This window comes from Corvus cornix, chromosome 1 (assembly GCF_000738735.6).
Source record: "Corvus cornix cornix isolate S_Up_H32 chromosome 1, ASM73873v5, whole genome shotgun sequence".
Taxonomy (NCBI): domain Eukaryota; kingdom Metazoa; phylum Chordata; class Aves; order Passeriformes; family Corvidae; genus Corvus; species Corvus cornix.
In genome coordinates, this window is record NC_046332.1 from 28465774 (window position 1) to 28489245 (window position 23472).

At 44.9% G+C, this 23472-nt stretch overlaps 1 protein-coding gene across 1 annotated transcript in view; it reads left to right on the forward strand.

The window, feature by feature from the left end:
• EPHA1 (EPH receptor A1) overlaps positions 1-23472 on the forward strand; it is a 34383-nt gene that overhangs the window by 2675 nt on the left and 8236 nt on the right. Inside the window, exons 2-8 of the mRNA XM_010396140.4 lie at positions 751-818; positions 12486-12761; positions 14375-14765; positions 19473-19628; positions 20549-20881; positions 22076-22200; positions 22303-22462. Of these exons, the coding sequence (XP_010394442.3) occupies positions 751-818; positions 12486-12761; positions 14375-14765; positions 19473-19628; positions 20549-20881; positions 22076-22200; positions 22303-22462 (1509 nt within the window). The remainder of the gene's footprint in view (positions 1-750; positions 819-12485; positions 12762-14374; positions 14766-19472; positions 19629-20548; positions 20882-22075; positions 22201-22302; positions 22463-23472) is intronic.

Sequence of the window (23472 nt, forward strand, 5' to 3'; positions counted from 1 at the left end):
TCCTTTGTCACACGACTCCAGCAGCAAGGCTTAACGCAGCCGTGCAATTCCGCAGGAGGTGGCCGTGCTATGGCTGGAGCCATTACTCTCTTGATGTCCCGAGCAAAAAAGTCGGAGAGAGGGTTAAACAATTTCTAGGTCACCGTCAGCTGGGGGACGGTCTGAATCAGAAGCAGGGGGCTCATCAGTTTGCACAGCTGATGCATCTCATGGCTTTTGGGTACTGTGACAATGGAAAGTCCCTTCTACGACTTCACACTGCCTCAGTACTTCCCCACTGTGTTTCAAGTACTGAATAGTCCCTCCAGGCGACACTGATTGATCTTTTGTGTTGGTAATTTATTTGATTGCCTTCCTCTTCAGCCATCTAGTCTGCTGCCTTCCTGTTCCAAGGAAAGACGTGTTCAGCTGCTAATGCCGGCTTCCCATTTGAATAGGCTTCCACCTCCTTCTTCCTTTTTGGGGGCACTTTTAGGAAGTGATAAAATTTGTCAGGGATGCATTTTTTGGATGTGTGTAGGAGGGGGTCTCATATAGTAGTAAAAACTTTTAACTCCTGACTAGGTGCCCTGTCTTGTATCTTTCCATCCTTCCTCTAGCCATGCTTTTTGAAGGTGAAAGGCTTCAAAAGATGGGGGTGAGAGACGAAATGCAGGCTTTACCTTCTTTGACAAAACAAGGATGAAACCATTCTGTGAGCCATATGAGTTGGGTCACTGATTTATATTTTCCCTCTCTTCTGGTTTTCAGTGGATCTACTTGACACAAGCACTGCACAGGGTGAACTGGGCTGGCTTCCAGACCCTCCGGAAGTAGGGGTGAGTACACACATTCGAGTAAAGGGAGCCACTGGCAGTACTGAATGATGGAAAAATATAATCCATGTTGAAATTGCACCCTCCCTCTGGAAACCGAGGTTCTGGAAGCTCCACCTCCTCCTGGACATTTTATGCTTTATAAGTCTCTCTCCCTTCACCTGTGCAGACTCACCCCTAGCCAGCTTTTTAAGGACTGATGCCTCTTGACTTCCAGTATGATTAAACATATCCTTGAAATATACTGTTTCTATGAAGTAATAAAGCAATGAAGAAAAAGGAAGAAATCAAATCATCACCCAGTTTTTCATTCTGTCATGCTGCACATAAATCTCATGCATTTTTTTTCCCGGAAAATAGGCAGAGCAAAAGTATTTCTGTTTCAGAAGCTCTCTGTTTCAGAGTCTCAAGAAATTAGAAACACATTATAGGTTTTTTAATTCAGCAGCTGACTGAAGAAATAACTATTAACTCATGGGGCAGCAATCTGCCCTTGTGGGTGGGCTGCAAGATTCTAGGACTTTACACCAAGCTGTGGTGTTTGTTCCACACAGCTGACAATGAGAGAGGAATTTCCCTTCGTTTTGTGACTGTAAAATTGAGTTGATGGAAGTGCTTCAAAATGTACTCCTGAAACCACTGCAAAATTGGACCCCGAAAGACAGCTGTACTTGTATTTTTGTACAAGTACAGCTATTTTGTATGAAGTGTAGTTGGGCAGTCCCTCTGGTGTCACAACCTACATTAGTGAAGGTGGTTTCCTTTGTAGCAGCAGTACTGTGGGAGTGGTGGAAGGAGGGCACAAAGAAAAGGGAATTTAGGGACTACCTGCGTTAGTTAGGACATATGTTAATACATAGTTTCAGTTCCTCATCCATGCTCTTGTCTTTGTAGCAAGTCCCAAGCTTTCCAATGGAGAGTCTTCACCCTTCCTGTTCTAAAGCAGACCCGGATTCAGCCTGTTCCTAACTCATTTTCATAACTTTCCTCTGTAATGCGCTGTGGCTGGTTTAAAGCCGCCCCAGCCTCCTCCTCCTCCCGGTAGCCTTGCTGGGTGAAGTAGAGCCAGACAGTGAGGTTCTCCTGTACTGGCATAACTGCATTTGTTTCATTAGTAAAGCTGTTTTGGTTATTATTAGTAGTATTATTATACCCTGCTCAAAACAGGTGCCCTAGTGAGACATACATGTAGATCATGTTTTGCCCATTGTTCCCTCTGTTGTCTCATCAACTGTGTGGTAATTTTACCCCAGTTCTAGGCCCCAGGCATGTTCAGGATGAAGATTGCCTCTTGAAAAGATTGGAAAAAACTACTGAAAAGTGCATTCTAAAAAAAAGTCTGATAGAAAGAAAATAAAACCTTTATTACAGAAGATCTGAGTGTTGCACAGTAGGTTCACAGCAGTGTGAAGAGTTGGCAAATCCTTCTGCTTGTGCTACATTTGCTTTTTAAAATATGTATATTCAAAATACAATTGTAACTAAGAATTGTTGAACATTATGGGGAACGTGGCCTGAGAGAAATCAAAACCATCAAATCAGGATATGGATGACTGATAAAACAAGAGAGGATGAAGAACAGATTCACTGACTTCTTATGAGCAACTCTTTTGAGGAGATTTGTCGAATTACATCATTTCCCAATAACTGTTAGGTGGAAGTCCGACAAATTGCCACAAGCAAAAAGGGAACAATGGCTGATTCTCTTGTAATCAGAACTTTGAACAGGTGCTTCTGAAACCATTCCCCCAAAATGAAGAATTAAATATGTTCAAAAAAGAACGGAAATTAGTTCAGAACACTTTTTGACGAAAAAGAGCCAAGATTAGTACTGAGTAATCTGACGAGGTTGATTAGTAACAGGCTGGAAACATGTGAGCTGTACTGCACACAGAGCTGAAGGGTGTACTTCATGTAACACTGCTACTTGTAGCTAACCTCAGATGCCAGAGATCTCCCATCAGTGAGCTGGATTTGTGTCAATATACTTATCGCACAGAGGAGGAATTTGCCCTGGGGAATTCTCAGGCTTTATATGGACAAGGCCCCCAAGGCAGAGCCCAGAAGAGGCTGGCTAAGTCTGTGGAGGCAGAACTACACCTTTGTTTTCTCCTCACTTCTAGCCAATGGCAGAGGATGAAGTGGCTTGCCAGGTGTGGCTGTTTCATGGTCAGACCGTGGCTGTATCCAGTGTAGACAATGCTCCTGTTAACACACGGGCTCAGCCTGAGAACACCGCTCCGTTTTGGACAGCACTTCGGTAGTTCAGAGCTTCTGCACTACATCAGCCAGCATCTTGCCTAAGCCTAAAGGTAGTCTTTGAGTGAAAGTCTCTGTACTTTAGGTGAAGTGTCTGCAGAGTTTTGTTTGTTGAAAGGTTCGTGCTAGCCTGATTTGTAGTAGCTACTTAGAAAGGGTTTCATTCATTTTAGGCTACTATTGGAGACTAGGCTTTTAAAAAGGCAGACTGTAGTTCCTATAATCCTTTTTTATCTACCTTACCACCCACCACCCCCCTCCTCCATCACCTAACATATTCCTTGATAATTCTTTTTTGGCTTTGAAGTTTTGCCACAGCAACACCAGGGGGGCACAGAGAGGTGTATCACAGTACTACTAGTAGATTTCCACCTTTTCACATATGTTAGACAGCCTGTGATGGCCACCTTGAAGGTGTCAGGAGTATAGAATTTACTTGCTCTCACATTTCTTTAAAAATCCTCATGCTGCACAAACAGCCTAGCTACCTGAAATGGTTTCAGAAATCACTGAAACTGTTCAAAAAAGGACCTCTCTAAGGCAATCATGAACAAATTCAGCTATCAGGCATAGTAGCATTGCTTCTTGGCAGCTTGTAAAATAACAAGCTATACATTTTTCATATAAAAAGTTATCAATCACTAATTTGCTTTCAAATATAATTGCATCAGCTGTGAACAGATTGTGATGAGGAATCATGTTTTCCTCTTGCATTTGGCTTTTAATAGACAAGGCCCTAAGCCACCCAGCCTGGCTTTGAAGTCAGCCTTGTTCTGAGCAGGGGATTGGAGTAGAGAACCAAAGGTCCTTTCCTGCCTAAATCTTTGCGTTTGTGTGATAGTTTAGAATTGTTTGTTCATTAGAATTCTGAGCTTGAATTTTTAGCCCAGGCACAAAAGGTCCTCCTGATTTTATAATTTTTTTTTCATGATTTTATGTAGTATGTAGTATCTATTCCTATGGATTTTCTGTATCAGTTTATGTAGGTCTATGATACAACATACTGAGCAATCCACTATTTGTCTTTAATGCTGTGATTATCTCACCCCCAGCTTGTGGGCCTATATTGATATTTTCCTTTTATCCACACTTTCCAGTTTTTGTTTATGTGAACAGTATTTGCATAATCCAGTCATACTTCCATGAGTACATGTGACTACTTAGGGTCCAAGCCATTTGTGCTGGAGAATGCTGCACACTGGGCTTCTCAATATGACTTTCTCTCTCTATATTGTTGAATGAACTGGAAATTAAACACACTTCTTTCTTTTTTAGCTGCTACATTTTCTTGGGAGATGTGCTTTCACCAGTTCTACAGCTGTCTTTGCATGTAAAAGGGTCCTTTTTCATGGTGACTTTCTTTTTGAATTGGATGTGTATTATCTCAGGAATCACGTGAGCTCTACTGCTGCCAAATTGTGCCGTATTTATTAGATATTAAAAGTTTGGCAAGGCTCAGTTCTCAACTGGTAGCTGGTTTGTGGAGCTTACTTTTCCCATCTTACATTCCTGCATGGATCATAGCATTATTAAAGCTTCCAAATGATTTTCTTAGTCTCCTTTCCAGGCTGCCATTGTTCTCAGCCTTTTATTCATGGTAAGGAGGAGGACATAATTATTTTTCTGCCTATTCCATACTCCTTCTTGCTTCCACACATACTTCAAAGAATTGCTATCAGTTTCAAGCTTTCTACCAGGTTTGTGAGTGTGCATGGCACTTGATCTGCTCATCTTTTCCAAAGTCTACTTTCAAACAGGACTAAAGATGGGCATTTAATACCAGTGGCCTAAAGTATCCCAAAGGCTATCAATGAATAACCACCAACTACAACAATTGTAGCTCCAAAAACAAAAAAACTTTGAACTTGAAAACTTTGGAAATTATGTGATTCTTGTTTGGTTCTGCACCTCATGTTCCACGGAAGGTGTAGTTATGACCATAGCCACTGCCAAAGCTATGTGAATACAATTTGATTAGGCCAAAAGTCAGATACATATTTTATGCTGTTGTTGTTCTATTAAAGCCCAGGCATAGTTCAAATTCTACACTGATAAATTTTTAGGTAATAGACTAGATCAAGTACCTGTGGCCCTGTCAGCAACTTATATATCACTGACCACACCATAACATTTACATGCCTTCAGGCTCTAGCAAGGTGAGGTTGTGTTCCACCAGACTCAGCGGTCCCAGATTTTGGTATCAGCTGATGGCTGGTTTCTGTTTCCACCACTTCTGGTCAGACAGATAGGCCTGGTCATGAAGGAAATAGTGCTGTGGGGCACACAGCCTTTAACCTGCATGTAATTCCAGCACAGCACTCCTATCTCGTTAAACCTGGGCAGTTCACTTAGTCAGACTCGGTGATCTCTTACTCAGTCTCACCTGGAAGAGTCTCAGCCAGTCAGCTTTTTGTAGCATCAGAAGGTGGTGTGAAAAACAGCCATCAGAAAAGCTGTTCTGTACACCTCCTCCCACAACTGTTGGCCATACATGTCCTTTAGGAGCTAACTCAGAGGAGTGCCATCAGCTCTGAAGCTGGAGCAGAGTAGCAGTGTACACCTCACTGCTCTCAGTTTAAGTATCAGGCACAGGGGATTAGCTCCTCTGAGTGAACAGGATCTGCATAGAAATAAGGGACAAATGCTTAGTAAAGCCAATAGCTACCTGGAAATGGGAACAGCTCTGGCTTCAGGGTTGTGTCCTGACATGACCTGCTGCTGTTGATCTGTGGACTGATGGAGAGATATATGTTGATGACATCCTGTTAATTGAAAATTAGTTCTTTTGTGTCAATTTGGGAGAGAAAGAAAAAAATTGTTATGCATATCCAGATGTTTTTTTACTCAGAATTGTGAGAAAGGGGAATACAAACCAGTGAGATGAGAGCAAGTGAAGTGTAAATTAATAGCTGTAGGGAAGGCCAGATTGCATGAGCCACCAACTAGGCAGCCTAGGATGGAGTCACTACCATAGACCCAAGTAACAATCTTGGCCAGTGCACTCAGTGTTGTGACCTGAAGGGCAGAAAAGAGCATGTTATAAGCCAAAGTGAAGATGCTGTACAGCCATAACGTTCATCACCACGGCTGCTCAGGCACTATGGTGGTGACAGAACTGTTGCCTAGCAGCTTCAGAAAGCTGCTTCACTCTTTTATAGCTGCTGAATGAGTGGACAAGGTTCACTGAACTTCGTCATGTCAACACAAAAAGAGCACAAGTCAGCTGGAGCTCGGAGATTAACCTGCCTACAGCATGGTCCTCCAAGAAGACTAACAGGCTATTTAAAATAATAATACTAGTAAAAACCAACCAACCAACCAGAAAACCCAAACAAAACAACTTCTGTTATAATACCAACTAAAATACTGGTGAGTTTGCAGGCAAGCAATTAGAAAGAAAAGGCTTTACATCTTTTGTTGCCTGCTGTGTCCTTGAAGGATGAACCTGTGCTTTGAACAGTGATTCTCATCATCTCAGAGGCAGATCTGCAGAAAAATATTCCCACGATTTATTTCTTGGAAGGTTATTTCCATTGTTTTTAAGGCCTAGTTTCTGGCTTCTGTTTGCTTGACTTGAATATTGCCAGCTCCTCACATGACTTTCAGGCTGCCATCTCCTGCAGCTTCTTTTCTCCAGGCAGGTTTGATCATCATCAAGACACAATTACCCCATCCCTGTGTGGGATTCCACCTGGTCCATCTTTAAAAGGAACTTATACAAACAGAACAAGTATTGCCCATCGCCATCAGATTAATTTCCAGGTTCTCTGTAAACACTAGAAGTACACTTGACACACCATACAAAACCACGGCTCACAATATAAAGCCCTTTACCTTGAAAAAATGAAAAAAAAATCACTTCCATTTACAATTGGTCTTACGCAATGCAATGCAAAAATAACACGAGAACTAACATTTGCTTTATTGGTAACATGGCTTTAGCCATGAATTCTGAACTCTTAAGATGCACAATCTGATTTTCCACTCCTGTCTTTTTTGTAGTTATTGGTATTGTTAGTGAGTGTTAGCAAAGCAGGTATATACAAAACAAGTGTTCCAAACCAGCTAGGTGAAATGTTGGACTAGAGTATCATTATCCCTCATCTAGCAGCATCTGTTGTGACCAGAACTGTTTTCACACAAGACCTCAATGTGGTCAGACAGTTCAGAGAATGAGCAGACAGCAGAACCTGGGTTTGATAAACAGGTTCTGTAATCAATGCACTGGTGCTCCGTGTCTCACATTAACGCCTTATTTTCCCATAAGAGCATGAGTACCAGTTAAATTGAAAGGACATGGGTGGGATGGAGACCTATGTGCTAGTGCCCTAAAGAACGAGTAATTACATAATGGAGTTGCTCCTCCCTGAAAATAACCAATGGATCATTGTGGGGAAAAAATGTATCATCCCACCCATAAAGATACCGTAGATAAGTAAACATCTCGTCTGTGTTCAGTTGTGTCAAAGGCTCCATGATGATGTGATGAAATTAAAATTGCCTGACCATAGCCAAATGATCAAAGAAATAAGAGCAGCCTCAGCTGTTCTCAGATTTAAAGTTATAGGACTCATGGAGTGTCTAGATGTCACCACACTTCTTTCATCATCGTCATCTAAATTGTCTTCCACAGCAGCAAAAGAACTTCAAAGAGTATTGAGAAACATTTAGTAAAGGGTCACAGAAACTTCAATTCTGGAATACACCACTGTGGTGATGCTATTTTTGGTCGGCTGGTCCAGCTTACCTCCTGACAAATTTTTGTCAGATGTATTTTAACTGCAGAGAAGCTCTTCACCGCATCAAGACAGGTGCCAACAAGGTGCCTCTCTTGTCACTGGCTTTCCTCTGAGGAAACTACGCTATGATTGTAGAACAGCTGTAATTACCTTCAATGCTGAATCTGTTCCAGGTAGGTTTTTTGGTCATGTTGGCATGTAAATGCTACTATACAAAAGTCAAGACACTTCACAGGCAGGGAAAGGGGATAAAAACTGTTCAGCGGCACATGTTCTCCTAGGTGTTTCAGGCTTGGTACACAAGAGATGTATTGTTGAGGAAAAGTTTGCTGTTTTGGGGCCTTGCAATTTTTCTTCAGGAAGAGATTTAATGGCTTCTCAATTCTGTTGAAAATTAAATGAGGTTGAGATACACTTGCTATGCACAGGTACACCGTAGCTGGCTTTGCTAACTTAGCTGTCTTTTCATCTTAGTGAAATTTTCTTACCCAAAGTTAAACAAGTTTTTGGATTTCAGCATATGAACTCTTTAACTTTTCCAGTAGGAACTCTTATTAACTTTTCCAGTGGAGACATGCATCTTAGTTTAGTAACTTTAAGCCTACTGGCAAGATGCTTGCCTTGCTTTTGCTTCTGAAAGTCTCTTAAAAGTATTGCTGTACCTTTCTGTAGACCACAAATTGGAAGACGCTGTGCTAAGGTAATGTGAAAGCAAATGAGATAGAGGTCACAGCAGGCAGGCTCTTATCTGAAAGGAGACAGGGCAAGTCCCTGGCAAGCTGGAGATGGAGACAGTATTCTTATTGCGAGTCACAAGTTCTTCTGACTCCAGTCTGAGCCTACAATTTGCAATACTGTCACAGTCTGCTGCCTCTGTCGCTGGTAGCCTACCTCCTCATTAGCAGGGATGAAATTTGTATTTGTCAACATAAAAAGCTTGTTTGCTTCTTTTTCTTCCCCACCTAAAAAAGGCTAAAACCGAAAGAGACCACTTCATTGATGCCTGCAAAGCCTGACACAGTGGCTCCAAGGTGTGCAAACTGTCTCAGTTTGTTTCCATCTTATCCCTGATGGTAGATCCTAGGAAGAGTAGCCCACAGATGGATGAAGGAATCACAGTTTGTCCTAGATAGGATCCTTGACACAGACCTAATCTAGAGAAGGCTCATTATATAGAAAAAACAAAGTAAGCCTTCTGTACGCTTCAGAGCTTCAAACTGTAAAATTTCAGAGTCAATAAAGGCAGCTATTAAAAGGCATATACCTTATCTTATCTTTGGATTTTTACTCACGTGGCAGACCAAACCAATACTGTTTACTACAAATATCTATTGGTGCCCTTCCAGGTTGTCATTGAAATCATTCTGAATGGCTTTTATAAAGACAACTTTCTTTATATGGAACCAAACGAATGTGAGGAAAGTTGCTTTCCTTTTTTCCCTTTTCCTGAACTTGCAGTATTTTGAGGTTATTGACACAGTACCTTTGCTTTGAGGTTTTCACTTAACTCTAATTGCTGTGCTGGAATTATTTTGCTCTGTATTACACCACCACACCAAGGTTTTCAAGAACAAACCTCTGGAACTAGGTGCCTGCGTTAGTATGTGGGCTTCTGAGAAGTACAGAACACTCACTTGTTCTCAAATCCAATCGCTATGGCCTTAGAATTCTTAGGAAGCCAAGCTACTGAGTTACGGTGCTCTCCTGAATGCACTGGCATTTGTTTTCTTAGCAAGTTTTAAAGAACTCTAAAAGATTTCAAGAGTTTGGAGACTAGTTTAGACTTTAACTTAAAAAATAGAGCGTTTAAAAGGCATTTCAAAGAATAACACGCAAAGAGTTTAAGAACTCTTTAGCTTGCTTGGAGCAGGGAATTGGACTAGATGATCTCCAAAGGGTCCTTTCCAATCAAAATCTTTCTATTATTCTGAATCTCATAGAGAGTTTTCTCTCACATCAAAAAAACACAAGTTCACTCACCGCTAAAATGAGGAAGTCTGACTAACACTGTTCCCCACTTCTCCTAGAAGAATGTTGCCCATCCTATGGCCAAACTAATGACTGGAGTAAGGCAACAGTGTCTGGAATTAAGTGGGTAAAAAGTTGTATTATCAAAGGAGGTTGATTCAATGTCATTGGCAGACAAACTGGAGAGCCAAGTAATTAATATTGATTGAGCCAGACTTTACCACACATGTTTATTAAGAACATTACATTAAAAATCAGAGGCATACATTTTGATTTTGCAGCAGATTCTTTGAGGATGGGAGACAGTTGCCTGGCAACTTCTGGTCTCATCACCCTTTCATTAAATGTTGTATGTAACAGTTTTCCTCTACTACTTTGAATTTAAAAGCTTCACTGAATAATGAAAAGAACTCAGAAGTATATTTAACAATAGTTCTGTATTGTTAGCATAAATAATATCCTCATTTTACTTCCTTTACCCATCAGCAGTAGAGTCTAGAAAAAACATGTCTGACTCCCTTGTTATTTCTTTGTACCACACTGCATATGAAACTGTGCAATAGTCAGTGCCAAGCATCTTTGCCCTGAAGAGCTGAGTCTGGAAGAAGCTGTGCTGAGATGAGTTAAGAAATACAGGGGTTAGCAGTTGGATTTTTTTCCAGCAGTAGAGTTTAAAGGAATTTTTTTTTGCTAGAGTTGTCACCACTGAAAATGAAACTTTGGTCCTGTATCATGTAAGTTTTGAAAATGTATTTTCAGGACATGCACCACAGCAGCTCATGTCTTTCGGTGAGACATGCAAAAACCACTTTCTGGTGACACTTGTCTGTGGTACTGCCTTGGGATAAACTGCTAATGGAAAGTTGTCTAACTCTCAGCCTCCAAATGCAATTATGCTTTTCCCATCAGCTCTGTGGAGGCAGACGCACATTGAAAAACGCTTCTAAAAGCCAGTCCTAACATTGGCAGTGTATGAAAGCTACTTTGCTCTTATTCCCCTTTCTAACTTCTTTTCTTCTACCTCAGTATACTTCAGGATGTGTTGTAAATTCAGTTCTGTAACATTTTCCAGAAGGCTTTCAGTTAAAGACTGCAAGAGGTCATTAAGTGATTGTCTCATCTGGTTGATCAATTGGGATTGATCCGTCAGTCTCTTTCTTTGTTTTGCTATCATAAATCCTTTGACCTCCAGTTAGTGAAATAAGTGTAAATCCTGTGTGCTGCAGGTCTATGCCAGCTGGATCAGATTAAGAGGGTGGGGTAACACTGGAGATTAATTATGTGGAGAAAAGAGGGAACAAGAAGGGACACATAGATACCATCCACAGAACTTCCTGGGAGGAGACTGCTAGTATGCACTTAGGTAGAAGGCTGAAATCATCCAGAGAGGAGCTTATGCTATCAGCAGGGCTTGCTGGCTTGGAGAAAGCTCTCCAACACTTTTCAGAGTGGGGCTGTGTAGGAGGTATGCTCTAAGTCATGGCATAAAAGCAGAGCCTCTTTGGCACTCTGTGGGTCCATCTCTCATATTCCACTAGCAGAGTGGCCTGGTCTGTGGGGAGGCGAGCTGTTGTGCTGTGAGCACACGAGCTGGTGGTGCTGAAGAAATGTGTGAATCTCATGCTCAACCCATGAGATTTGACAAGTCTGGAGTAACACAGAGACTGAGGCCTTGTTTAAATTGCATCTTAACCTGGGGTGTGATTTAAAACCAAGATGCTTAAACTTGTGCCAATACCTATGTGGGCACTTGTTTCAATTTAATTTGATTAAACATTCAAAGCATAATGAGAAAGGCAGTCAGCATCGGGGGAAAAAGGATCTAAGTTATTTTCCCTGTGGACAAAACCTTGCTTTCCAAATTTTCAGTTCTCATATGTGAGTTACTCAAAAGAGAATGTTCTTTGCATTTTGTATCTGACACGTGGTAAGGAAAAAAAAAACTAGAACCACCTAAAATTTGACAAAAGTGTTCGTTGAAATCAGTACCAAACTTTATTGGATTAATGCAAATACTATTAGTGAGGCCATATAACCAGCTGGGCCCATGTCCTCCTCTCAGCCATTACTTGCCTGGGGAAGATACAGAACCTAAATGCAATATGAAGTCAGGAAAATCAACTGAGTTTTAATAGTTAAATTAGGTTTTGCAAAATATCCCACTTAAAGAAGCATGAACTCCAAGTTAATGAGTGCTTGCTCTAGAACAGTCCTTCTGCAATTTACCTTCCTATTATGCCAGGCCATCTTTTCTCTTACTCCCAAATGCTGGGCATTATTTCCAGGGGCAGATAATAGTCCTGGTCTGGAAGGTCCTACTGTACACTCTGAATGTAAATTGCGGCAGAGAGAAGTGGCCAATACATGGGAGTAGTGGGTCTTTTTCTCAATCTCCAAGATAAGGCAGTGCATGAAAAAAGTAAACTGGAACCAAGGTAGGATGAAGGGGATGTACAAAGGTCTATGTAAGTCAGCTCCTAATTGCAGGATCCTCTTTGCTCCCTATGTACCGAGTTTAGGCAGTCATGGGGCTCTAGACCAGATGCAGCTTTTGCTGAGTGTAAGAGACCTTTTAGCTGGCCAGGCTTTGAGCCCTGAATCCTACGTAAGAATTGATTCTTAGGCAAGATTTTGTCATATTTGAAGTGAAACTTGTTTCTCACATGTGTCTAACAGTACGTGTTTTCTTCTCCCCTGGGAGCAGTGGAGTGAAGTGCAGCAGATGATAAACGGTACCCCGATCTATATGTACCAGGACTGCAGTGTGCTTTCCGAGGGTGACACCGATCACTGGCTTCGCACCAACTGGATTTATCGGGGTGAGGCAGCCTCCCGCATTTATGTGGAGCTAAAGTTTACTGTGAGGGACTGCAAGAGCTTCAAAGGTGAAGTGGTGACCTGCAAAGAAACCTTCAACCTCTATTACATGGAGTCTGAGCAAGATGTTGGGATCCAGTTCCGCCGCCCACTGTTCACCAAGGTCTGTATTGCTGGGGGTGAAGACTGAGTCATATCTTTCAGCTTAAACTTGTCATATCTTTCAGCTTAAGCTAGGTGTGTCCTGCTGGCTTGGACAGGCCAGGAGAACCAGCATCTGGGGAAGGGCATGGATAATAGATGTCCTTAGAGTAAACTTTACCCCCAGTGCCCTCTGTGATGCTCAGAGCAGTCTTTGCCACAGGAGGTACAGGAGGTTTCAAATGAGATCAGACCTGTGTTCTGTGTAACCTCTTATTTAACCAGACACCACGTAGGTAAGGATTCTAAAGGGTTGTGACAGGGCTGAATGGTTACACCAATTTTTAGAAATAGTAGAGCAGAGACCAAAGGAATTTTACTTGCCTTAGGTAATAAAACAAGATTAGACCAAGCAAAGAACAGAATCTAATTCAGGTCTCAGTGGTCCTGATCATTTACTCTGATTGCCATGAGATATAGGGTCTTATTTTATAAACCTGGAGGTGATGGCTTGCTACAGTGAAATTCTCCCTGGTGTGATTAGCACTGCTATATTTTACCTGCTGTTTTCCTCAACGTTGTGCCCTCTTGCCATGGAAACATTGGAATTGTAGAATAAACAACCTCTGCTTTTGTTTTCAGAGGAAATTCTATAAGCCAGTTCTGTCTTAATAGAAGCCACAGACCTAAATTATTTGACTGCCCTTTCCTTTGCAGTTTAAATGGGATGTGATGAAAGCAAAGAGTTGTAAAGGCCACCACAGGCAGACCAGAACTGTGGTAACTGATTCCCCTCCCTCCCCAGTGCTCCTCCACCTCCTCTGCAGCCTACAGCATGAATTTGTGTGATACCTCCACAACTCCTAAACATGCTTTATGATCCCACTGCCAAATGTAGCTGCTATAAAGAGCCTTTCATCTCCCATCCAACTACAAGGAGTGGGTGGTATCATACAATGGGAAGGGGCCTGCAGAGGAGAGGATCAGTGATCAGGCCCTCCCACCAAGAAGAAAGGCCACCCCACCTGCAGTCCAGCTCTTCCATGTCACAGGGTGTCACAGAGGCCTTTCCCATTTGCTCAAGCATGGAAAGTATCCTCAGTCATTCACTCACTCTCATCCTTTGTTTGCAGAGGGAGTGGGAATGCAAAAGCATGGGAGCATTTTTCACCCAAGTACCTACAGTGCTGAAATATATTGAGTGCTGCACAAGTGAGTGAGCACCTGACAGCCTAAAAACAGGTGGCTGTAATTCCCTGGTTGGTTTCAAAGCACAGCTCTTGAGTGGTGTTGTGAATTCACTGCGTGCTATTTGCAAACAAAGAAAATTAGCTCAGAAAAGAGATTTGCTCTGAAATCAGAGACTCAGAACACCGGGTACTGTAGAAGACCAGTGAATCACTACACAGCAGTTGAAGGAGATGATGAAAGGTACAGAGGCAGGAAAAGATGCCCGCCCCATTTTTAACACCTCTTCCAAGTGCAAAGAAAGCATGCAGTGCAGTGGCATTAGAAGCACTTGACCAGACAGCCCCCAACAGGCCTTAATGTAAAAGAGGCTTGAGAGGCATGGATATCTCAGCTGCTGTGGCCTGCTCAGATGATAAAACTGTTGTCCTTCTCTTTTTCATGTAGCTGAACACGGTGGCAGCAGACCGAAGCTTCACAAGCAGAGACATCGAGTCGGGGGCCATGCAGCTGAACACAGAAGTGTGCTCCATTGGGAAACTCTCTCGCCGGGGCTTCTACCTGGCCTTCCAGAACTCTGGGGCTTGTGTGGCCATGGTGTCTGTCCGAGTGTATTACAAGACTTGCCCGGAGGCGGTACGCGGCCTGGCCCGCTTTCCAGAGACACTGGCAGGGTCAGAGGGGCTGACAGAAGTGCCTGGGGTCTGTGTGGAGTACGCGGCTGAAGAAGTGGGCTCTCCCCCCAGGATGCACTGCAGCACTGATGGGGAGTGGCTGGTACCAGTGGGCCGATGCCTTTGTGCTGTGGGGTTTGAGGAAGTCGATGGGAGCTGCGTAGGTGAGTATGCAGACACTAGCTGTAGGCCATGGGAGAGGTTCCAGAGAGCTGGAGATCAGAGTATCTGTAGGCAGAAAGGGGGATTAGGAGAGTTAGTGTGGTCTACTTCTCTCTTGCCTACCCCCTGTATCTTGTATCTTTCCTTCTCCTTACCTTCTCCTTAGCTTCTCTTTTTCAGCTGTGATTTTTCTCCTCATGTGTCAGGTGTAAGACCTGCACACACCTCTCCACTCCCTCTTGGGCTTCATCCAGGAGCTTTCAGCTCTGGAGCTAGTTTCTGCGAGCTGTAACTATGTGATTGACACTGACTCACTCAACAACTGGTTCTCAACCTTTAAACAGCAGCCTTGTTCTCCCAGGGCAGATGGGTCAGACACACAGAGCAGGGTATTTGTCCCGTGACTAGAAAGCAGAGAGGCAGAGGGGACAGGTTTCTCCTCTGTCCCCCGTTCTTCTTGGACTGGGATGGCTCTTCTGCCACGGGAGACCATGTAAAGCATATTGCACAATACCGTGGTGCCTGCTCTTCTGAAGAAGAGCAATTAGCAAGCAAGAGTCACCAGGGTGCTGGAGTCAGAGCGAACAAGGTTTGTTGGAATAAGAAACGCAGGGCTCTCCCTCAGCTGCAGAGGGGACAAGATTTAGCTCCTTAAGGCAACTTAGTTCGTCATGGGAGAGGACATGTGAGGTGATTTGGGGGATATGTGTTACTGCAGGGAGGGAGGTAGAAGACAGCACATCTCTGCTCTTGTTGCCAGAGCTGTATGGCACAAGACTAAGGCTGTAGGTATCCACACAGTGTTGTCAGATTCAGCAGGTGCCCCATGTCTCTGCTTTGCTCTGCTACAGTGATCTAGTGTCTCTATGAATCCCTGCTTCTTGCTGCTTGTTTTGCTTGGGGAGCTGGAGAAGGTTGAAGCACAAGATCCTTGCCCTCCTCCAGCAATCCCCTCTCCTTGCACAGCCCAGCCAGTTTTTCCACTTAGGTGCTACAGAGCTCTCCCCGCCCTCCTGAGAGCACTCCTCTGGGAAGGGGCAGGGAAGCTGTCATGTCTGGACAAGCCACGACTGCTATCGCGGCACAGGTTCATTCTACATCTGTGCTTTCATCCCACTCCGCCCAAGCACAGCTGCAGCCAGAAGTATCTTTTGTAGGATTTGTAGGGACTGGGGAGGTCTCCCAGGAGAGGAAGGGAAGAGGGGAGAACCTAGCAGGAGTACGGAGAGGTACTTCATGACCAGAACAACGTCTTATTGGAGCATTGGGGGAGAAGATAAATACAGGGTGATATCTTAGGATCCTCTCCCTCAGCAGAAAAGACCAGACTGTGCAATGGACTGGGAGCAATTCAGGTCAGGATAAAGACTGAAATCACAGCTTTTGCTTTGTCCTCAGAACATGGGAGGACTTTTCCTTCGCACATGTAAAGTGGGACAGGATGGAAGACCTAGCAGTGTCATCTGATTCTGAGTTTTGCCTGGAGTAGGGAGCAAAAAAAGGCGAAAGCTGCTGGACCTTTGCCTTTTAACAGGGAAAAGAACCTGACCTCTGTTACAGAACAGGAAACAAGAGAAAGCCCAAGGTTCGGGTTCTTAACTAGTTCCCTCAACCTCTCAGTGAATTCTCAGCTGTATAAAGCTCTGTTGAGTGCAGAATGGCTCAGCCACCCCACAGCCCCAGAAAAGCTCTGCCTGCCCCAGAGCATTCAGCCTTTGCTGCCCATAAACCCAGAGGTCGTGATGAACTTTCTCCAGTATGTAACTTGCTGTGCCCACGGAGGCTGGCTGTGCCCTGGCTGCTTGCTGGGCTCTGCAGGGCGGCAGCTGAGCCGAGCTCCCCGCCAGCCCCGGTCCGGTGCCTGCAGCCTGCCCGGCCTGGCCGGCAGTCAGACTCACGAGGAGCACCTGTAGGAATGAGGAATGAAGGAAGCGCTCCGGCCATCCTCTCTGCCCTCTGGTGCTTGGTGAGCGGGCCCTTTCCCAGGCTTGTTTTTCCCATCACGCCGCCCGGAGCGGGTGCCCAAGGCCCGGGGAAACCGGGGGCCAGCGGGGCTGGGCGGGGGCCGAGGCTGCTGGCCGTGCGCCCGCCTCCCCCGCCCCCGGGGCAGCCGCGGGCAGCCGCCCCTCCACCTCCGCACCCGCGGGCAGGGCGGGGGGAGCCGGGAGCCCCCGCAGGCCCGTCCTTGCCGCCGGCCCGTCCTTGCCGCCGGCCCGTCCTTACCGCCGGCCCCGGGGCCGCGCCGTGCGGGGCGGGGCCGGGCCGGGCTCCGCGGGCCGCTCCCGCCCCCTGCCGGCCGCCGCCGGCACCGCGTGTCGCCGGTGTTGCCGGTGCTGCCCGCGCCTCCCGCGTTTGTCCCTTCGGCCGGAGTGCCCCGTGCCGCTCCCGCCCTGCGGTCTCTCTGCCAGGGTGATGCAAGGCATCTCCTGCGCGGACGGGCTCGGCACCGCCGGTGGGCACAGCAGATGTGGGCGGTGGGCTAGAGTGGCACTGGAGCTCAGAACTGGAGGAACAGAGTCTCTCCTGGGGTAGGAGTTAACCTGTTCTGGAGCGTAAGTCTTATGAGGAGCAGCTGGAGAAGCTGGGGGTGTTCAGCCTGGAGAAAAGGAGGCTCAGGGGAGACCTTATCTCTCTCTACAAACACTTGAAAGGAGGGCGTAGCCAGGTGGGGATCAGTCTCATCTCCCAGAACTAGTGACAGGACAAGAGGACATAATCTTTAGCGAGTTTAGGTTGGACATTAGGAAGAATTTCTTCACAGAAAGGGCGATTAGACATTGGAATGGGCTGCCCATGGAGGTGGTGGAGTCACCATTCCTGGAGCTGTGTAAGGAAAGACTGAACATGCACTCAGAGCCATGGTCTAGTTGACATGGTGGTGTTTGATCAGAGGTTGGACTCAATGATCTCAGAGATCTTTTCCAACCTAATTGAGTCTCTGATTCCTGTAAAGGTCCTCAACCCCAAATTTCCATAATTTGTTTGCAGACAGTCTCAGCCTGATAGGAGTGTGTGTATATTGTCTCATATTTGTGACAGGGAGTATTATACAGGTGGCATCAGAACCTCTGTGTTATACAAGAATGTGGCTATGCACTTGCCTTGTTTTTCATGTGAAAGGTCTCCTGACCCAAACTGATCCAATATCAGGTACTCTTAAATCTTATGCTGGAGCAAAGTGGCAGGAGGCCTCAAAACTTTCATCTTCAGTCTTGCTTGTAGAAGTGTTCTGGTTGTGAGCAGCCTGAAGACGAAAGTAACTTTTACTGCCTGTTTCTCAAAGAGATGATTTAATCTGGAATGTAAATGGACTCTCTTTGGGCTGTGAAAATCAATACTTGAGCCTTTCAATTACTTTCAATGGCCTTTGCTGTAATTAATCACATAGTTGCATGATTGTGTTTCAGAATGATAGACTTTCCAGAGTGGTTCTGTCATTTCCCAGAATCAGAAGGTGCTGGTTGCTCCTACTTGTGATTATTTCTTTTTTCTGGGCTCTTTAAGCATCCCTCCTGCAGACTGATGATGAGTAGTCTTGTTTGGCCTGTGTTAGTGGGAAGTTTTCAAGGTCCCTCAGGTGTTCCTCTGTGTCACACAGTAGGAATGGCTGGGTTGGTTTTTTGTCTTCTGGATAAAGAATCATTTCCTATGCTGTGCTCCACCACAGTAAGCCATTTGTGTGAGGCACCTGAACAGATGTTTTTCTCCATTGGGATCTCCTGAGGGATTACACAGGATATTGTTGCTTTTATAGTGCAATATGAAAAGGGTCATTCCCTCAATGTGCCAGTTAAATGCAAAGTGGTAGCTCTGGCAGAAAATTAGTGTATGCATTTCTCAACCATCTGATTAGCAATAGGTTGGTTGTTTCTTTAGCTAAAGAACATTTGATTCATTTAGCACAGGCTGGCAAACCATTAAATTCACAGGTTGCCTTAAGCTCCCTCACTCATTTTCTCCTCCCTGCTACACAACTGTAGGGGTGAAGCACTGGCCTTGAGATAACTGGTAAGCTGACCAGAGCTTCTGTAGATTGAGCTCATGGTAACACAGCAAAAACAGGTTGTCAGATGTTATACTTGGAGAATGTGGCTGCTCATTTTTGTAGGACTGGAAGTAGAAAACACGTGACACCTATTCTCTTGCAGTCTGTGTTGGCTCCATAGCCAGTTACATCAATGCTGATAGTTTCCTAGGTATTCCCCAGGGCCCTGCTAGGTGATGCTCTGGTACAACACTTGAAAGCAGCAAAGATGCTTCTACTAAAAAGCCTACTGGCTACCCCATATGAAGTCAGCAAGCAGAAGACTCTGAGGAGTGCAAGGACTTGTAGCTACTGTTTATGGCTCTTATTTATTGCATGGAAAGCTTGAAGGGCAAGGTGGGGACCAGTCTGTGTTTACATTGGAAGCAGTTTCTGAGGCTGACTGGATTCCGTATTCATACAGCATCTGTGAGGAATGAGATCCCCCTTCTTCAGTCTACAAGTCCTGTCACAATACTGATGCTACCTTGAGTTTGCATCTTCTCTCTATCTGCTCTGAGGTGATTGATCTAGGTGACTGCCAGGTGTTCCTTCCAACCTAAATATTTCTGTGAACTAAGAAAATGGAGGCAGATGAAGGCGTGTTCAAGAAGCTGAACAGAACTGCCAGGTGATTTTTTTGTTTGTCTGGGTTTATTGATTATCATATGTTGTCCTTCCACAGCCTGCCAGCGAGGGTTCTACCGCCACTCTCTAGATGCTAAGCGCTGCCTGAAGTGCCCCCCCAACAGCTTGTCCAACGAGTCAGGGGCCACGTCTTGTTCCTGCAATGCAGGCTTCTACCGAGCACCTTCCGAGGGCCAGAACATTGCCTGCACCCGTGAGTTGCACATAGAAAGAAAGAACAATATCCACACAGGCTGGGGGATGAACTTACTGAGAGCACACCACAGAGAGGAACTTGGGGGTACTGGTGGGTGAAAAATTGGCCGTGAGCTGGCAGTGTGAGCTTGCAGCCCAGAAAGCCAAGTGTATCCTGGACTGCATCAAAAGCATGTGGCCAGCAGGGCGAGGGAGGGGAATCTCTTCCTCCACTCTCCTCTTGTGAGACCTCATCTGGCAGGCTGCATCCAGGTCTGGGGCCCCTAGGACAAGAAGGACATCAACCTGTTGGATCAGGTGCAGAGGAGGGCTCTAAAAATGATTGTAGGGATGGAACACCTGTCTTACGAGGAAAGGTTGAGAGAGTTGGGGTTCTTCAGCCTGAGAAGAGAAACCTTTGGGGAGATCATCATGTGCCTTTCAATACTTAGTGGGGCCTGCAAGAAACATGAAGAAAGGGGTTTTATACCAAGGCCTGTAGTGACAGCACAAGGGGCAATGGTTTTAAACTGAAAGAGGGTAGATTTAGATGGGACATGGATTTAGATGGGAAGAAATTTTTTTGATGAGGGTGATGAGACACAGAAACAGTTTGCCCAGAGAAATTGTGGGTGCCCTATCCCTGGAAGTGTTCAAGGTCAGGTTGGATGGGGCTTGGAGGAACCTGGTCTAGTGGAAGGTGTTGGAATAGAAGGGGTTGGAACACAAGATCTTTGAGGTCTCTTCCAACCCAAACCAATCTATGATTCCACAAACAAGGATATGGGTGAGGAAACAAGTTTGGGAAACAGGGATGAGAGAAGGAGAGGCTGGGGTGGACAGAGAGCTCCATTTGAAATGCATGAGCAGATGGGAAGCTGCCACAGAACTTTGGGAATTAACAACTGAATCTAACACTTTCTTTCATGCTCTTTTTAGGCCCACCCTCAGCTCCCCGCAATGTCAGCTTCTCCCTCATTGGCACCCAGCTGAGTCTGTGGTGGCAGCCGCCCAGTGACCACGGTGGGAGGAAGGACCTGACTTACACAGTCTTCTGTCAGCGCTGCCATTTGCTGTCCTGTGAGCCCTGTGAGGCTGGCGTGGTGTTCTCCCCCAGTGCCTCTGGTCTCACGAAACCTGCAGTGGACGTGGATGGCCTAGAAGCTTACACCAACTACACATTCACTGTGGAAGCCCATAATGGTGTCTCAGGAATGGGACCTGCTCCACAGAGAACTGCTCCAGCTGTCTGGGTCTCAGTTGGACATGCAGGTTAGCAGAAGCAGAGAAAATTTCTTCCTGCTCATCATGAAAAGGAAGAGGAATCTCTGAATATTTAAGCTTTCTCCATCTTCTCCTTCTGCCTGACACATGTGTGGGTATGGTATGACAAGGATTCTAAAGTACCTCTGCCTCTGGCATGTAAAGTCCATTAGTCATATTCCTTGTAAATCAAAGTAGCAGTAATCATTATGCACCAAGAACTATGAATCCACCAAGAACTTAACAGAGGTGAGGAGGATGAAGCCATCTCTGTCACACAGCCTAAGTATTGTTACCTGTGTGACAGGAAGAACGAGGGCTGTGTCACGAAATATTTCCTGTGACTCAGATATTGCAAAACACCAAACACAACAGAAACCCTGGTGTAACTGGAAAAGAAAAGGTTTTGGAAGCATGGAGAGATGAGGATGTTACATCTTGACACATTTCTGTCGGTTAGCTTCAATCTGGCTAGCTTGGCTGTCCTGTAAATACTTTCCAGAGCACCATGAAATGTGATTATAGAAAAGTGACATCACAGTGCTCAACAGCCCTTGGTGCATTCCCCGGCTTCTAATTTAGTAACAAAATATGACTTTTCTTCCTGATGCTATGCGGGGGCAGCACAACCCTGAGCTAGAAAAGCAGAGCTACTTTTGGCTTGCCTCATCATTTCCTGATGATGAAGGACAAGGAGAGAACCAGGCTTAACTTCTCAGTCCTTGCAGACTCTTGAGAATTATCTTTTTATTCATGAACAGCATGCATTTGCAGTCAGCTGAGAGATTTTGAGCATTGAGTTTCACTGTACCCTTACGCAATGCAGCTGCATTCATAAATCATTACATAGGGTAGCTGTGCTACTGCTGCTGTAGGAGCAGAAAATCCTAACATTTTTATTTCAAAATGGACACTTTCAGTGCAGTCCTGGAATAAATGTAATTTCTTGGAGCACTGATTTTGTTTTGAGGGCCGAAAAAAGTTATGCTTCACTATTGGAGGGCAGAAGCACACTGTTCATGGAAAGCAATTAATTACAACTGGAGACCTCATTTCCCTTCCACCACAGAGGAGAAAGATGAGGGAGTGGCAGTGGCAAAGAGACTCAGTTGCATGGTGTGACCAGAGCTTCTGGTGGAGAGAGGACCTGATTTTCATTATGTTTGTATTTCTCCCTCATGGTCTGTGTTCTCTCCCCTGCAGCTCCAGTGACAGTATCCCAGTTTATCCTGACACAGAGAGATGACAGTAGTCTTTCTGTTTCTTGGCTTGCCCCACGGCAACGCAGCCGGACCTCGGTGGAGTATGAGGTCATGTTCTTTGAGAAGGTAAGGCTTGCCTGATTTGCTCTTCCCCCTTTCACCCAAAGGGGTGGAAGTGTCCTCTTGTTCAGCATGCATTTGTTACTTGATCCTGTTTGGTTTCTGCAGGGAGAGGAGGCACGTTACACAGTGAAGCACCTTCTTGAGCCAAATGTCACTCTGAGAGACCTGCAGCCAGACACAGCCTACCTGCTCCGTGTGAGATCCATCACACCCCTTGGGCCTGGGCCCTACTCCGCGGAGCAGGAATTTCGCACCCTTCCACCAGGTAAAGGACAAGCACTGGTATCTCATCTGGGAGAAACCCACTTCCCCATCAGATTGTATATTCACATGGTACATTGATCTCTTTTAGTGTTCTGCTGGCTGTAAGGCACACTCCTGAGTGCCTTGTCACCAGAGCCAAGCCTGTTGCTTTGTAAAGACAAAAGGCATTTTTCCTGTTTCCTTGCTGTCTTATAAAATTCACTTGTACTTTCCCATTCAGACCTGATCAGTCTCAGTTTAGTGTGTTGTACTGGTACAAGAGTTAACCAGACCTTCATTTAGTTCTTCAAAGACATTTTGATTTTGGCTAATGTTTCTAAGTTTGAATGCTGGTCAAATGATTACCATATGCCTCCTTTTATGTGCCAGTTACTAGTGAAAAGGAGAACTCAGAGGACCTCAGCACTATTTTTTCCAGCTTTATCAGTTCCACTGTATGTAATCCAGCTCCTGAATGTAGCTCTGCCCAAAGAGATGGTTTACCACTGAAAAATGTTCTTCACCAAAGCACAATGTGTAGAAGGCCAGGCTGTCAGAGCTACAAAAAGATCTTTCTCCTGTGTCAAAGAACATCTTATATAGGCCTGATATCCAACCTCCTCTTTCCCTGGGTCACCCAGAAACTTCCCCTTAGTCTAAAGTTTTCTGTAATGGAGTTTGCTCCCTCTTCATTCCACAGACTCCTGCTGACCCAATGGATAACTTTAGAAATACATGCATTGAAGTGCTGCATTTGAAAGTTTTATTGTAATGAAATAAGGACATGGAAGAAAGCTAAGGCATACCTTAATGTAACTAAATAGTTAAATTAACAGTGTAAAAGCTGATAAAGCATTGGGATACCATTACTGGAATATAAAGGTTGGGCCCTTTTTGGCACCTGGAGCTTTTGGTAAAATCTTCATGAAGTCACAGTGACAAATGATGATACCAAAAATGATGTTTAACCAATTAAATAAAGTACTGCAAAGGCCCTGTGAAAAAGATGTAAATTAGCATGCACAATTGTTT